The sequence below is a fragment of the Podarcis cretensis genome, assembly GCF_951804945.1.
Source record: "Podarcis cretensis genome assembly, chromosome: 16".
Lineage (NCBI taxonomy): Eukaryota > Metazoa > Chordata > Lepidosauria > Squamata > Lacertidae > Podarcis > Podarcis cretensis.
In genome coordinates, this window is record NC_137186.1 from 19952224 (window position 1) to 19966973 (window position 14750).

Genomic DNA, 14750 nt, shown 5'->3' on the forward strand with positions numbered 1-14750 from the left:
CCACTGGGAAACCACACGAAAGTACTTGAAAGAGAGTACTTGCTCCAGTTTATTTCCATCGAGTGACCAATTGTGATTTTTCTTGAATTTACCAAATATCATAACTTTTGTGGGGGGGGGAGTTGGTAATTGATAAGAGAGGTGTTCATTCTTGCAGTACAAACTGAACCAATTCAAGTCTGCGCAAGCCCCATTGGGCATAAGAGACCAGGATAGCATCATCTGCATGAAGGAGATTGGAGAATTTCTGATTTCAAATTTTCACTGGCAAGTAGTGCTCACCTCTCAGAAACTCTACTTCAATTATAAATATATATTAAAGAAGGGGGAGAGGAAACATCCTTGTTTTACTCCTTTTGTGACTGGAAGAGAGTTGGATAAATGACCCCTGACAATTCTAACTTGCAGAGGTGTACCAGAATATAGCTCCATTATATGCTTATATATGCTTTTATATGCCATTATATACCTGCGTATCGATCCCCATAGATTGTAGTTTGTTTGGTCCAAAGGCATTCCTGAGAGATAGAACCCAAAGCAGCTTTCAAGTCAATGAAGGTCACGTAAACATATCTCACAATTCCAGCCAAGTATTTATCGATGATGTACTTAAAGCATAAGGCAATTTTCTAAAGTTGATCTGCCTGGGCAAAAGCCAGCTTGTCCCAACTTTAGCAGAACGTGATCTTTTACCCAATCCACCAGTTTGTCAAGGAGAGATATATCTTCCCTGGGACATCTAACAGGCTAATTGACCTATAATTTGCAGGGTCATTTATAGGCCCTTTTTAATAGATTGGTACCACAACAGCTGATGGCCAGCTTTTGGGGGGGCGAGACTCCAGAACTGTTAATTAAGAAAAATAATGATGCAAAAATTGGGGCCCACCAGTCAGAAAATACAAAATAGGTGCTGGGAGACCATCTTCACTGGGGGAACCTAAGTTGGCTAGGGGGGGCACTTATATTTATCTTGTACAAATTATGTTGCCTTTTGCTATCTGGTTTGTTTGTCTATTGGATTTATATAATGCCTTCCTGCCTTCATTAGAAAGATACCAAGTCAGACCAATGGTCCATTTAGCTCTGTGTTGGCTACACTGACTGGAAGCAACTCTCTAGGGTTTTCGGGGCAGCAGGTGTCTCCCAGCTCTACCTGGGAGATTGCAGGGTTTGACCCTGGGCCCTTCTGTGTGCAAAGTAGATGCTCCCCCACTGAGCTACAGTGCTTCATCCAGGACACTCTAACATGTCCTCCTTCACCCCCTTTGCTTTGTTTTCTTCCTCTGGCAGCCCCCATTCTGTGCCCACAGAGCATGCTCAGAGATTTTGGAGTACCCTCCCTCCCACTTACCGGCTTTAGCTGAAGTTTCCCCCCCACACACACACATATTGGGGCTTCCCCAAACTGCTCACACACACCTCCCTGTTGTGCATCAGCATAGGTGGAAGTGGGGAGAACCTCCAGCCCAAGAACCTATCTTGGCCAATGGGGGGGGGTTGTAAGTTGGCTCTAAAGGCCATTTCCTCCAAACCATGCTGACCTATCATCTGATATCGCCTGGTGGGCGGGGTTCAATTCTGCAGGGAGCTTGTTTCACCTGTGCATTCCCTGCGTGGCACACACTGCAGAAGAAGACCCCTGCAGGTCAACTTCCACGGAGGAGCAGGACTGCCTTCCTATCAGTCACCAGATGCCATCCTGACACCAAATGACCGACAGGTGGGTAGCCCTGCTCATTTGTCAGACTTGCCTCTCTGGGGTGTGTGTGTGTGTTTGTAAGTGTGACATAAAATAAAGACCTGGTGCATGCTGAGTTTGATAGTGTTGCAACAAAGCATAATGTCTTCACTAGAGAGTATACACATTACCCCATTCCAAGCACTACAGCATCTTATTCAATTAATGCTTGTCATGAGCATGTTTAATGCCCTTTTTATTCTCCAAACCTCCCACTGACTTTTTATTTATTTATTTGCAAATTGCAGCCTTTCCTTGTTGTTAACAAAATTGGACGACAGAAACTGTAACAGGATCTTCCTCCCTTTTCTTTTTTCTTTTTTTTAATTGGCTGATTAACTTTGAAACTTGTTTGTTTCCCCCACCCCACCCCCACCGACATCTATTATGTACAAAAAAAGGAGTTTTATTTCTGAAGCCTACAGAAACAAGTGCAAACCGACTGCAGTTTTTTTTAACCCTAATGATAAATATCCGGTGGGTTGGGGAGCATAAAACGGGGGACAGGGGAGCCAGCCTATATAACAAAATATCAAATCAATGCCCCTTCATCGTAGCCAGTACAAAAACAAACAAACAAACAAACAAACAAAAAAGAGTCCTCAAGAATGTCAGAAATGCCTTTTTGGTTCCAGACAAAAATGTCCTCCTAGCCCAGTATACAGTTTCCGGCAGCAGGCAGCCAAGAGGTCTCCAGGGCAGGAGGGAGGGCGCTGGCCTCCTTACAGCCGCACTCTCTCCTTCGCTCTCCCCACTTCATCCCGCTACCGCTGGCGCTGGGGGATGCAGATCCCATGGGGCCGAGAGCGGACGTAGCCCAGCTTGCAGGCACAGCGGTAGGAGCCGCTGGTGTTCACGCAACGTTCAGTTTTACACAGAAGCCCTCGGTGGTTGAGCTCCAGGCACTCGTCAATATCTGAAAGGAAAAGAAATAAGGAAAAGAAGAGGGGGTGGGCAGCGCCAGAACTTGGCACATTTGGGCAGCTGCTGAGGAGCCCAGTGCCATGGCAGGAGCCCACTGCTGGCATCTGTCTTGGGCTCCCTTTAAATTTGCTTTCCCAACCAGAGCAACGGCATCTGAGTCATGTCCACTTCCCCACCATATCTCCAATCTAGCATCACTGGGGCATTATGGGAAATTGCAAATGGCCGCCCGGCACTGCTGCCCAAATGCCACAAGTGGTCAGGTAAGCCCCTCAGAGCTCACCAAGAGAGGTGATGGCAGTCCACACTTTGCCCAGCATCCCACACCCCAAAACCCTCTGCAGACAGGAGGGTGGAGTCAATTCCCTAAAAAGGAGAACCCTGGATGATATGGGTTCAGAGGGTGGGGGTAGGGGTGGGGCGTTTGCACACAAATCGCTGAAGTCTGGAGGCATTGTAATGTACCCTCCAGCATTCAGCCTGGCTGAGAGCGCTACGTCTGTGCATGCTGTGGAAAATCAAGACCCTCTTACCCAGACAGCGGGTATGGCTGGCATCGAGCTGGAAGCCCGGGGAGCACTCGCAGACCAAGCCCTGCTGCGTGCGGACGCAGTGGCCGTTCACACAGCGGCATTCATCGGAATCCTCTTCGGAGCTGTCCGCATCTGGGGTGGGGAAAGAAGCAGGAAATAGGCTAGTGTCAAAATAATGTTGGATGCTTTCACCTTCAGGAGGGGCTCAGTGAGAAAAAGGCCTCAAAATAGAAGGGGGTTTTTTGGGGAGGGGGAGAAGTAAAAAATGGCACATCCTTCACTTTATTTTGGCTCATTTTGTATTAGAAGAAGAAGAAGAAGAAGAAGAAGAAGAAGAAGAAGAAGAAGAAGAAGAAGTAGCGCATCTGATGGGTTACCCCAGCCACTCTGGGCAGCTTCCGGCAAAATATAAAAACACAATAAATCATCAAGCATTAAAAATTTCCCTATTCAGGGCTGCCTTCAGATGTCTTCTAAGAGTCATGTAGTTGTTTATCTGTTTTTTTTTAAAAAAATAATATTTATTAAAGTTTTAAAGGTTAGAAAAAGAAAACACACCAAGTTAAACACAAACTTGCAAAAAACAGAAAAATAGAAAAATAGAAACAATTAAAAAAAGAACAAAAACAAAAAAACCACAACAAACCTTCCCATAACTTATCTTTCATTTGCTTGTTTCCTTGACCTCCTCACACCTCCCTTTTTTGTATTCTAGTTCGGTTAGCTATTTCAACAAATCCTTTCCATCCTTCCCAATTTTTATCCTATAATTTATCTTAATAAAATGTAACTTTACCTTTCTTCCTTTCATCCATTAACAGTCTATTTTTACTTAGTCCTTTATAATATTTCTGCTAAAGCCACATAACTTCATTCCAGCCTCCTTCTAACATTCCTTAATTTTACAATGTTTCTGTAAATAAACTTTAAATTTCTTCCAATCTTCTTCCACTGACTCTTCTCCCTGGTCTGTTTATCTGTTTCCAGTCCCTCCTACTCCCCTAAGTGATAGCTGTTGCAGACAGACAGACAGACTGACTGACTGCCCTTGAACACCACCCCTGTCTCCATTTATTTCATAAAATTTATATACCACTTGATTTAAAAAAAAACACAAACTCAAAGCAGTTTACAAAAAGAATGAAACAATGAAATGATCAGTAAAACAAAAACAAGATCCAGTTAGAAGCAACTATTTGAAACATTCAAACAATAATTAAGACCAGTGATAAGATAAAAACCAGATTAAAACACATGCTAACGTGCTACATGTCTGGACAGGATTGCCTAAATAAAAATGTTGTGCCCCCAAAAAAGTATGGTGACAGCGCCCACCTGAAGTCAATTGGCAGGGAGTTCCAAAGTGTGGGTGCTTCTGTACTAAAAGATCAATTTCTTACCAATGTGGATGCGTTGGGACAACCGATCTCAGTGATCTCGGGTAGGAGGAGGAGTTACGCTAAGACCAGACCATGTCATTACAGAGGAGGCAGGTTTAGTCGTTGTCTGAGGACTATCCCTGCCTCCAGGTCTGGTCCTGACCAGATGGATACTAGAATCAGCAAGGGATACCCACATGACCTGAAGGTGCTGCTGTGCAATGCCAGGTCAATGATTCATAAGACCACTGCCATCCATGACCTGATCATGGATGGGGGATTTGACCTGGCATGTGTAACAGAGACTTGGTTGAATGAAGCGGATGGGCCTGTTCTTGCTGCTGCTTGTCCACCAGGTTTCTCTTACGCACAGCAACCCAGGCCTTGTGGGCGGGGAGGGGGGGTTGCAGTGATTTTAAGGAAGTCATTAGTTTGCACCAGGCGTCCTATTGGGAAGACCCAGTTCTCTGAGTGCATGTTCTGGAAGTTGGGCAATAGGGGCAGTACAGGATTCCTTTTGGTGTACCGACCTCCCCGCTGCACCAAGGATTCCCTGCCCGAGCTGCTTCAGGTCGTGGCGGATGTTCTCCTGGAGACACCTAGTTTGGTTGTCCTAGGGGATTTTAATATCCATGCCAACACGACCTTACAAGGGGCCGCTCGGGACTTCATGGAAAGCATGGCCTCCATGGGGCTGTCCCTGAATAAGTTTGGCCCAACCCATAGCCGCGGACATGCCTTGGACCTGGTGTTTACCTCTACGGATGTTGGTGACCTGACACTAACTAAAAGTGAAACAAAAGAAGTGCCATGGTCAGATCACTTCCTGGTGCAACTGGACTTCTCCGCGACCCTTCCCCTCTGCAGGGAGGTGGGACCGATTCGGATGGTCCGCCCCCGCCACTTAATGGATCCAAATGGTTTCCAGAGAGTGGTAGGGGATGCTTTATCCCATGTTGATGGCCTTTCAGCTGATTCCCTGGTGGCCCGCTGGAATGTGGAGTTAACCAGGGCTATTGACTGTTTGGCTCCGAAGCGCCCTCTCCGATTGCATGGAGCCCGGAGAGCCCCGTGGTTTTCCACGGATCTGAGGGCAATGAAACAATCGTTGAGACGGCTAGAGCGCTGGTGGCGGATAACTCATTCTGAAGCTGACCGGACACAAGTTAGAGCTCAATGTCGAGCCTACCAAGTGGCGGTAGTGACGGCGAAGAAGACTTTCTTCACCGCCTCTATTGCATCTGCAGAAAACAGCAGCAGGAGACTTTTTCAGGTGGTCCGCAATTTAGCGGAACCACCTGCTACATCAGGGCCCAGTACGGGCCACATGATCTCCTGCAATGATTTTGCAAAGTTTTTTGCAGATAAAGTCGCTCAGATTCGGGAAGAGGTAGACGCCACCGTGGGAGCAGGGCCGGGGCGGGAGAGTGCTAGAGTCCTGTCTAGTCAAATTGCATGGGATCAATTCCAATCTGTTACCTCCGAGGATGTGGACAGGCTGCTTGGACGAGTGAAACCAACCACCTGTCTCCTTGATCCTTGCCCATCCTGGCTTATAAAAGCTAGCTGGGAAGGACTGGGTGATGGGCTTCGTGGGGTGGTGAATGCTTCCCTCCGTGAGGGAGCCTTCCCAGACCCTCTGAAAGAGGCGGTTATCAAACCACTTCTTAAAAAACCATCTTTAGATGCGGCCACGATGGCCAGCTATCGCCCAGTCTCAAATCTTCCATTCTTGGGCAAGGTGATTGAGCGAGTGGTTGCTGAACAACTCCAGGCACGCCTGGAAGAAGCGGACCATTTGGATCCCTTCCAGTCGGGATTCAGGCCTCATCATGGGACTGAAACTGCCTTGGTCGCACTGGTTGATGATCTCCGGCGGGCTAGGGACAAAGGTGAGAGCTGTTTCCTAGTTCTGCTGGATCTCTCAGCGGCGTTTGATACCATCGACCATAACATCCTTCTGGACCGTCTTGAGGGGCTGGGAGCTGGGGGCACTGTCCTACAGTGGTTCCGCTCCTTCCTCCTGGGCCGTGTTCAGAAAGTGGTGGTGGGGGATGAGTGTTCAGACCCCTGGGCTCTCACTTGTGGGGTGCCTCAGGGTTCTGTCCTCTCCCCCATGCTTTTCAACATTTACATGCAGCTGCTGGGAGAGATCATCAGGGGGTTTGGGCTGGGTGTTCATCAGTATGCGGATGATACCCAGCTCTACCTCTCTTTCAAATCAGAACCAGTGAAGGCGGTGAAGGTCCTGTGTGAGTGTCTGGAGGCGGTTGGAGGATGGATGGCGGCTAACAGATTGAGATTGAATCCTGACAAGACAGAAGTACTGTTTCTGGGGGACAGGAGGCGGGCAGGTGTGGAGGACTCCCTGGTCCTGAATGGGGTAACTGTGCCCCTGAAGGACCAGGTGCGCAGCCTGGGAGTCATTTTGGACTCACAGCTGTCCATGGAGGCACAGGTTAAATCCGTGTCCAGGGCAGCTGTGTACCAGCTCCATCTGGTACGCAGGCTGAGACCCTATCTGCCTGTGGACTGCCTCGCCAGAGTGGTGCATGCTCTGGTTATCTCCCGCTTGGATTACTGCAATGCACTCTACGTGGGGCTACCTTTGAAGGTGACCCGGAAACTACAACTAATCCAGAACGCAGCAGCCAGACTGGTGACAGGGAGCGGCCACCGAGACCATATAACACCGGTCTTGAAAGACCTACATTGGCTCCCAGTACGTTTCCGAGCACAATTCAAAGTGTTGGTGCTGACCTTTAAAGCCCTAAACGGCCTCGGTCCAGTATACCTGAAGGAGCGTCTCCACCCCCATCGTTCTACCCGGACACTGAGGTCCAGCACCAAGGGCCTTCTGGCGGTTCCCTCACTGCGAGAAGCCAAGTTACAGGGAACCAGGCAGAGGGCCTTTTCGGTAGTGGCGCCCTCCTTGTGGAATGCCCTCCCACCAGATGTCAAAGAGAACAACAACTACCAGACTTTTAGAAGACATCTGAAGGCAGCCCTGTTCAGGGATGCTTTTAATGTTTGATGTATCATAGTATTTTAATATTCTTTTGGAAGCCGCCCAGAGTGGCTGGGGAGGCCCAGCCAGATGGGCAGGGTATAAATAATAAATTATTATTATTATTATTATTATTATTATTATTATTATTATTATAGTGGAACGAGAATTATGTGTAACCCATAACAGTGCAAGTTCCGCAGATCGGAGTGGCTGAGTGGCAATTTTAAAACTCTCACCTTTGTGCACCTTGCCAAACAAAGCGCTGAAGTCCCAAAATGAGTTGCTCTCGCTTGGAGTGGACTGGCAGTTAAGGCCTGGGGGAGAAACAAACACCACAGCAGTCCTCGTCACCTTGGGCCACACCTGCTCCTAAGTCACCCTCATAATGATAGGCAAAAAAGTGGGCACAAGCGTTATAATTTACAGGGAAAGAGTGGGATATGCCAGGGCTCATAGCCTAGCCCCAAATGTGTAAGAGGGGGATGTGGAACAGTATGGAAGATATGGGTGCCACTGAGCACACACAGTGTGTTTTCCATCTTCCCACCAAAGAGGAGGGATGGAAAGCACTCTGTGTGTGCTCAGTGGCACCCATATCTTCCATACTGTTCCACGTCCCCCATACTGAGAAGAGTTGGATTTGGCATATGAATTAAATCTCTTCACTCTCTGCATGCTCAGAGTCACTCTGCTTTTCAGGATTCCTGGGCGCAGACATTGCTAAAGGAAATAGTTTCACGCTGACACTCTGGGCTGCTTCAATAAACTTCCTGGTGTGTGGAGAGGTCAGACCCTCAATGCTCAAGGCCACTTTTCCCCTCAGCCAACTACCCCCATCTCCCACTCCTCCCTCCCCATGAACTCAGCGCTCATGGTTACCTGAGCCACGCAGTGGGCAGGCGTGGCAGTGGTAGCCCCAGCCTTTGCCGTAGCGGCAACAGCATTCCTCATAGCTCAGCTGCTGGCCATTGAACGGAGAGGAGCACATCCCGTCCTCCCCTCTCTGCTGCCAGCAGACGTCGCGAAGGTCGGTCACCCTGTCTACGAAGTGGGGAGAGGAAAGGGTGGGGCAGCTTGAGGTTCGGTTCCATTTGCGCACAGAGATTTTCTTGTTTTTTTAAAAAGTATTTCTATATATATAATTTTTTATTAAATTTTCTCCTTGACAATTTAAAATACTCATTTAAACATCCTTAAAATATCAGTGACTTCCCTTCTTCTCTTTCCATGGTTCCTTTTGCACATCATTAATCCCTGCATATTTTACAAAACCTAAATCATGCAGTATTCCATTACTGCATCCGTTAAAACTTATTTACACTGTTGAATTTATCTTAATGCTGTCAGTGTTTTCAGATGTACAGTTTTCCCCCATATATTCAATAAATGTTTTCCAATCTTCTCTAAATGTATGTTCTTCTTGTTCTCTTATTCTATGTGTTAAATCTGCAAGCTTTCAATGTTCTGTAGATTACTGACTCTGCTGTTTTAGCAGATGCTAGTTTTACTTTGATTTGATCCTAATGCTCTTTAACATTGTTTTTTTAAAAAAAAAAATTATGTCAGTGTTGTGTTTCATGGGTTTTTTCTGTTTTTGTTCTTTAATCACATTGACCAAATAACGTTTTGTTACTAGATGGGTATAAAAATGCTGCAAATAAATAGAGCTGACCTGCTTGTGTCTCTGGGAGCTGGCACTCCTTGCCACTGGGGTCCAAGGTCAAGGGAGGCGGGCATTCGCAGGAGAATGAGCCGATAGTGTTGGTGCAGTGCCCAAGTTTGCAGACCCTGGGGTCCTGGCACTCATCCAGATCTGCAGGCAACAACCAGGGAGCCAGCTGCTCACTCCTACATGGGTCTCTTTATGCATGTCTCTGCTCCCAAGCCTATTCTGAACCCTACAGCCCACAAGCCCCAATTGCTCGGTATTCTTGTTATCTTCCACCCTTCTGTTGCTACTGAGGTTTTGCCCTGTGAGAGGTCTTTTTTCCAGACTCAAACTGGCAAAGCCGACTTCTTAACAAGGTGGCCTTTGAAATGAATTCCTTCAGCATAAGAAGAGCCTGCTGAATCAGGAGAATGGCTCATCTGGTCCAGCATCCTGGACTCACAGTGGCCAATCCGGTGCTTGTAGGAAACCTACAAGCAGGTCCTAAGCACAAGAGCCTGCTCCTCCCCTGCGGTTTCCAGCAACTGGTATTCAGAAGCATTGCTGCCTCCACTGTGGAGGCAGAGAGACTGTGAAAGCCATTGATAGCCTGTCTGTTTGTCCGAATCCCCTTTTAAATCCACCTAAGTTGGTGGCTATCACCTGCCTCCTGTGGGAGTGAGTTCCATAGTTTAACTATGTGCTGTATAAAGAAGGGCTTTCTTTGGTCTGTCCTGAATCTTCCAACATTCAGCTTTTGCAGGCTGTCCGCGAGTTCTAGTGTTGTAAGCCAGGTGGGGGGGGGACTTTCCTCTATCCACTTTATATCTTTGCCATGCATAGTTTTATAAAAGTCTATCACAGGGGTCAGCAAACTTTTTCAGCAGGGGGCCGGTCCACTGCCCTCAGACCTTGTGGGGGGCCGAACTATATTTTTTTGGGGGGAGGGATGAACGAATTCCTATGCCCCACAAATAACCCAGAGATGTATTTTAAATAAAAGGGCACATTCTGCTCATGTAAAAACACCAGGCAGGCCTTACAAATAACCCAGAGATGCATTTTAAATAAAAGGGCACATTCTACTCATGTAAAAACACGCTGATTCCCAGACTGTCCGCAGACCGGATTTAGAAGGTGACTGGGCCAGATCCGGCCCTGGGCCTTAGTTTGCCTACCCATGGTCTATCATGTCACCTCTTAATTCACCTTTTCTCCAAACTAGGAACCCCCAAACACTGCGTCGTGGGGCTTTCTTAAGAGCATACGGCAGTTAGAAACCAGCCTCAAACCTCCAGCTCAGAGGTCCACTGGGCAAACCAAGCATGTGCTTTTCAAGAATGGAAGGGGCAGGACTCACCAACTTCACTGGCCGGTATGCATTTCTTACGGTTGGAATCATAGGTGGTGGAGGCAGGGCAGGAGCAGCGGAAGCTCCCACGCGTGTTCTCACAACGCCCGTTGACACAGTTCGACTCGTCCAAACACTCGTCCACATCTAGGAGAGAGACAGGATTGGAATTCAGGTCTTGCAGTTTCTGTATTCCACACACACTTAGCGAACTTTGCCTCGGAAGACGAACAGTGGAAGGGCACTGGCGGCACAAGGCCTCAGTAGGGAAAGCGCACCTTGGTATAAGAACGCTTCCGTAACGAATTAAGTTCATAGACTGAGGAACCACTGTATACAGTGGTACCTTGGGTTACAAACACCTCAGGTTACAAACACTTCGGGTTACAGATTCCGCTAACCCAGAAGTAGTACCTCGGGTTAAGAAATTTACCTCAGGATGAGGACAGAAATCGCATGGCGGCAACAGCAGGAGGCCCCATTACTAAAGTGGTACCTCAGGTTAAGAACAGTTTCAGGTTAAGAACGGACCTCCAGAATGAATTAAGTTCGTAACCAGAGGTACCACTCTGTGTGTGTGTGTATCAAAAAGAATGGCAGTGCAGTTCTTGTGGGCGCAGATCATACTACTTAGTGCGACTTTTTCCCTCTCCTCTCTAAAAAGTTGACACACACAGGATATCTTGAGTGTTCAAGGCCTACCGTTACACCTTTTTAGCTTCCACACACCCTTCGCTACAAACCTTTGCCAAATGACACACTGCTTTCACAACATGTTGCTTGTTTTCCAAGAGATTTTTAAAAGCTGAGCTAGAAACAATCCAAATAACGTTATCGTACTAGCCGTTGGCCACACCAAATCCGAATCAAAAATAAATGCGAGCGAAAGGGGTGCCTTGCTAGAAACAGTTACTTGCCTTTTAAAAACAAAATGCAGTGTTTCTTAAAAAGGTGTAGCGACAGAAATCTAAATATTGCTGTTTTTTTTAAAAAAAAGAAAGCAGCCTGCTAAAGTTGCACACTTACCTGCCTATCATTATTAATTAATTAATGTCAAAATACGCAAGGTGAAATACTACAATGAAATATAACCATCAACAAAACCAGAAACCCAAGCACAGGCTGAGATAAGATAGATAGAACAAGGGTCTAATTCAGTATAAGGCATGAGCATAGATCAAGTAAAACAATAGAAATACTTAACTGACCGATCACATTGGTTCTGCCTAACAAAAGTCCTCCCAACAAAAATCCTGGCTACGCTCATGGTATAAGGTGTTTTTATGCTTTGGGTGATAGGTTGTCACCCACAAGACACACACACAAAAATAGACTAGAATTGCCATATTTGCAAAAGTGAAAATCCGGATACAGTTGTTGAGGGGTTTTGGGGGGACGGACCCCCCCATGGAGTCCTGCAGCTTTCCCCATCATTTTTGGCCCTCTTGCCTACCGACACATTCCAAGAGGTTTGCATCGTAGTAGAAGCCTTGCTTGCAGTAACATTCATAGCCAGGCTGAGTGTTGACACACTTCCCTTCTTTGCAGATCTCCTCCCCAAATAAGGCGCATTCATCAATGTCTGCAACGAAAAGGGAGGAGAGGCTGTTAATCCGGGGAAACCTCACCCACCCAGCAAATCAAGGCATCATTCCTGTGGGGCTCAAATGCAACCTTCCTCAGCGCATGTCCGAACAGTGGCTGCTGGGAATTATAGCTCAAAACCTCCAGAGGGCGCCAGGATGGGGAAGGGCATGCTCCAAATGAAACCCTAAAATTCTCCATATCATTGGGACAATTTGCATTTCGTCAGAGCCGGCCCACCCGTGAGGCGAGGCAAAGCAGCTGCCTCAGGTGGCACGCACGTTGTAAAATGCAAAGGAAAGTCGTAGACTTCCAGATCATCACCATTTCAGTAAATGTGAAGGATATATAACCATTTAAGCAGCATCTGACAGTTAGGTGTAATTCTGAATATTCCAAAGTTTGAGCTGGATGGTTGTGGAGAGAAAGTTTCAATATTTTGGATTGATTATTAAAAAATGTGTTGTTTGTATGTTTGTTTTTATAATGTGATTCAGACTTGGACACCAGCCAGGAAACCCTGTTATGGAGCAATCAGCACATATAAATTATGCAGCTTCTGAGGTCAGGAGAGCAAAGTATCTATGAGGGCACAGTAATGTCAAAGCAGACAGTGCAATTATAGGTCTGCTCAGAAGTAAGTCCTACTGTTTTAGTGGCACTTACTCAGAGGTGACTATGGGACTGCAGCTTGCCTATGTTATAAAGAGGGAAGACAAACATGAAACTATGTTCCTAATACTGTACAGTGGAAACCATTTACTGAATATTGGGTGAACAGAGCAGATGCATTGAAGGGGGATGGGGGTGAATGTCTAACCTGTGGACCTCATTAGACCACCAGGTGTCTGAATTTGGCCCACGAAACCATATTGGGCAAACCATGCCCAATATCAGGGACAGAGTTCTGTGATCTCTTTATGTTGGAGAGAAAGGTTTGGAAGAGAGCCTTACTCTCTCGTAACAGTTAGCACAGTGGTGATAGCAACCAAGCCCATTAAAACTTAGATTTTACATCTGCCCTCATCCACCTTTGAACAAACATTTCCCACAAAAATACTTAGGCTAGGAATATATTTTAGACATGTAAGCTTTGCAAATGAGTGAAGATTTTACTCACAGAGTTTAGGAAGTTACAAATCTCCATCCGTTAGCGGTAAAATAAAGAAGAAAAAGGTTCCAAAAGACTTAAATAACTTGGTTCCCTTACACACAAAAAAAAATAATGCAGAAGATGCAGGCTGTAAAAATCTCGTAGAGAGATTTTTCATTCATGTGTTTTTTTCTTCAGCTAGGAGCCATGGAATGGAGCCATGAGTGGAGCAACAGGAGGAGCACTCACCCCTTTGTTCATTGGGCTCCACTCCTGACACTCAAGAGCCTTCCTTGCATCTTGACCCCACATCTCTCCACCCAGACAAGCAAGAGGCTTCCTCAGAGTCCAATAAAACATTCCAGCCAGGCAAACGCACCTGAGGAGGGTGTCAGGGGGAGGGTGTGGTCTGGGGAGAATCCGGAAGGCCAGACAGAGGGGCCAGGAGGGTCATTTTTGGTCCTGGACCTGAGTTGCTGTGCCCCTGGGTTGAACAAATCTTTGGAGTAGAGACTCAAATCATCCCTCATCACGGGCTCTGCTGGCTGGGTCTGCTGGGAGCCAGAGTCACACAGCATCTGAGAGTCACAGGTATGGGCAAGGTGGGCCACCCAGTGAAAATAAAGATACACACCCAACATCTCTTTGTATGTCATGGCTCAAAAGACTCACCACGATGTGCTGGGATGCCATAGTTGAGGATGGTGTCATCCAGAATGAAGCCTTTGCCATCCGGGCAGAGAGTATGGAACTCAACTATGTGGAGTGAGGAGAAAGATATATATAAAGCTGGTAATAAATAACCATCAGCCTAAAGGTACAGGCTCCAAGGGCCACCCGCTCTGCAACATTTCCTGCTTGGGAAGATTTATCCCTGGCTGGCAGTTGGGGATTTTCTGCTATCCTAAGAAGGCCTGTTTTGCACCATTTCTCCTTCAAGCACAGCACTGTCTGCTCCGAGAGGGAGGTGTCGGGCAGAGAAGAGAGTATCAAATAGCACAAATATTATTTATGTGAAGACAACTTTTTTCTTTCATGACTTGGACTTGGGTACTTAATCCATATGCACTTATTCTATGTGCCTATTGCATGGTTTTGTTTTCATTTTCACCTGCTGTTATAACTGCTGTACTTTACAAAAGAAAGAAAAGGGGGAAAACAGAGTCGTTCCCAAGAGCTGCTGCTACCTAATGCTTTTCCCTGGAGATGTTGGGGGTCTTCTGCAGCTGAAGTGGATACCCCAACACTGAGCTAAGGGAACCCTTCTCCCCTAAAAGCTGGTCTGCTGAGGAACAGTACAAGGAAATGGAGAAGTATAAAGGCTGCCTCATACAAATTCTGGTCCATTTAGCTCAGTATTGTCTACACCAGGCATGGCCAAACTTGGCCCTCCAGCTGTTTTGGGACTACAATTCCCATCATCCCTGATCACTGGTCCTGTTAGCTAGGGATGATGGGAGTTGTAGTCCCAAAACAGCTGGAGGGCC

The 14750-nt window shown here is 46.8% G+C and overlaps 1 protein-coding gene across 1 annotated transcript in view; it reads right to left on the reverse strand.

Annotated features, from left to right (window-relative positions):
* Window positions 1-2126: 2126 nt before the first annotated feature.
* The window catches only part of LTBP3 (latent transforming growth factor beta binding protein 3), a 45803-nt gene continuing 33179 nt past the window's right edge, over window positions 2127-14750 (reverse strand). Inside the window, exons 21-28 of the mRNA XM_079956375.1 lie at window positions 13936-14019; window positions 12040-12168; window positions 10596-10733; window positions 9260-9400; window positions 8467-8628; window positions 7824-7901; window positions 3199-3330; window positions 2127-2657 (exon numbers count right to left, since the gene is read on the reverse strand). Coding sequence (XP_079812501.1) covers window positions 2506-2657; window positions 3199-3330; window positions 7824-7901; window positions 8467-8628; window positions 9260-9400; window positions 10596-10733; window positions 12040-12168; window positions 13936-14019 — 1016 coding nt within the window. The 3' untranslated portion in view covers window positions 2127-2505. The remainder of the gene's footprint in view (window positions 2658-3198; window positions 3331-7823; window positions 7902-8466; window positions 8629-9259; window positions 9401-10595; window positions 10734-12039; window positions 12169-13935; window positions 14020-14750) is intronic.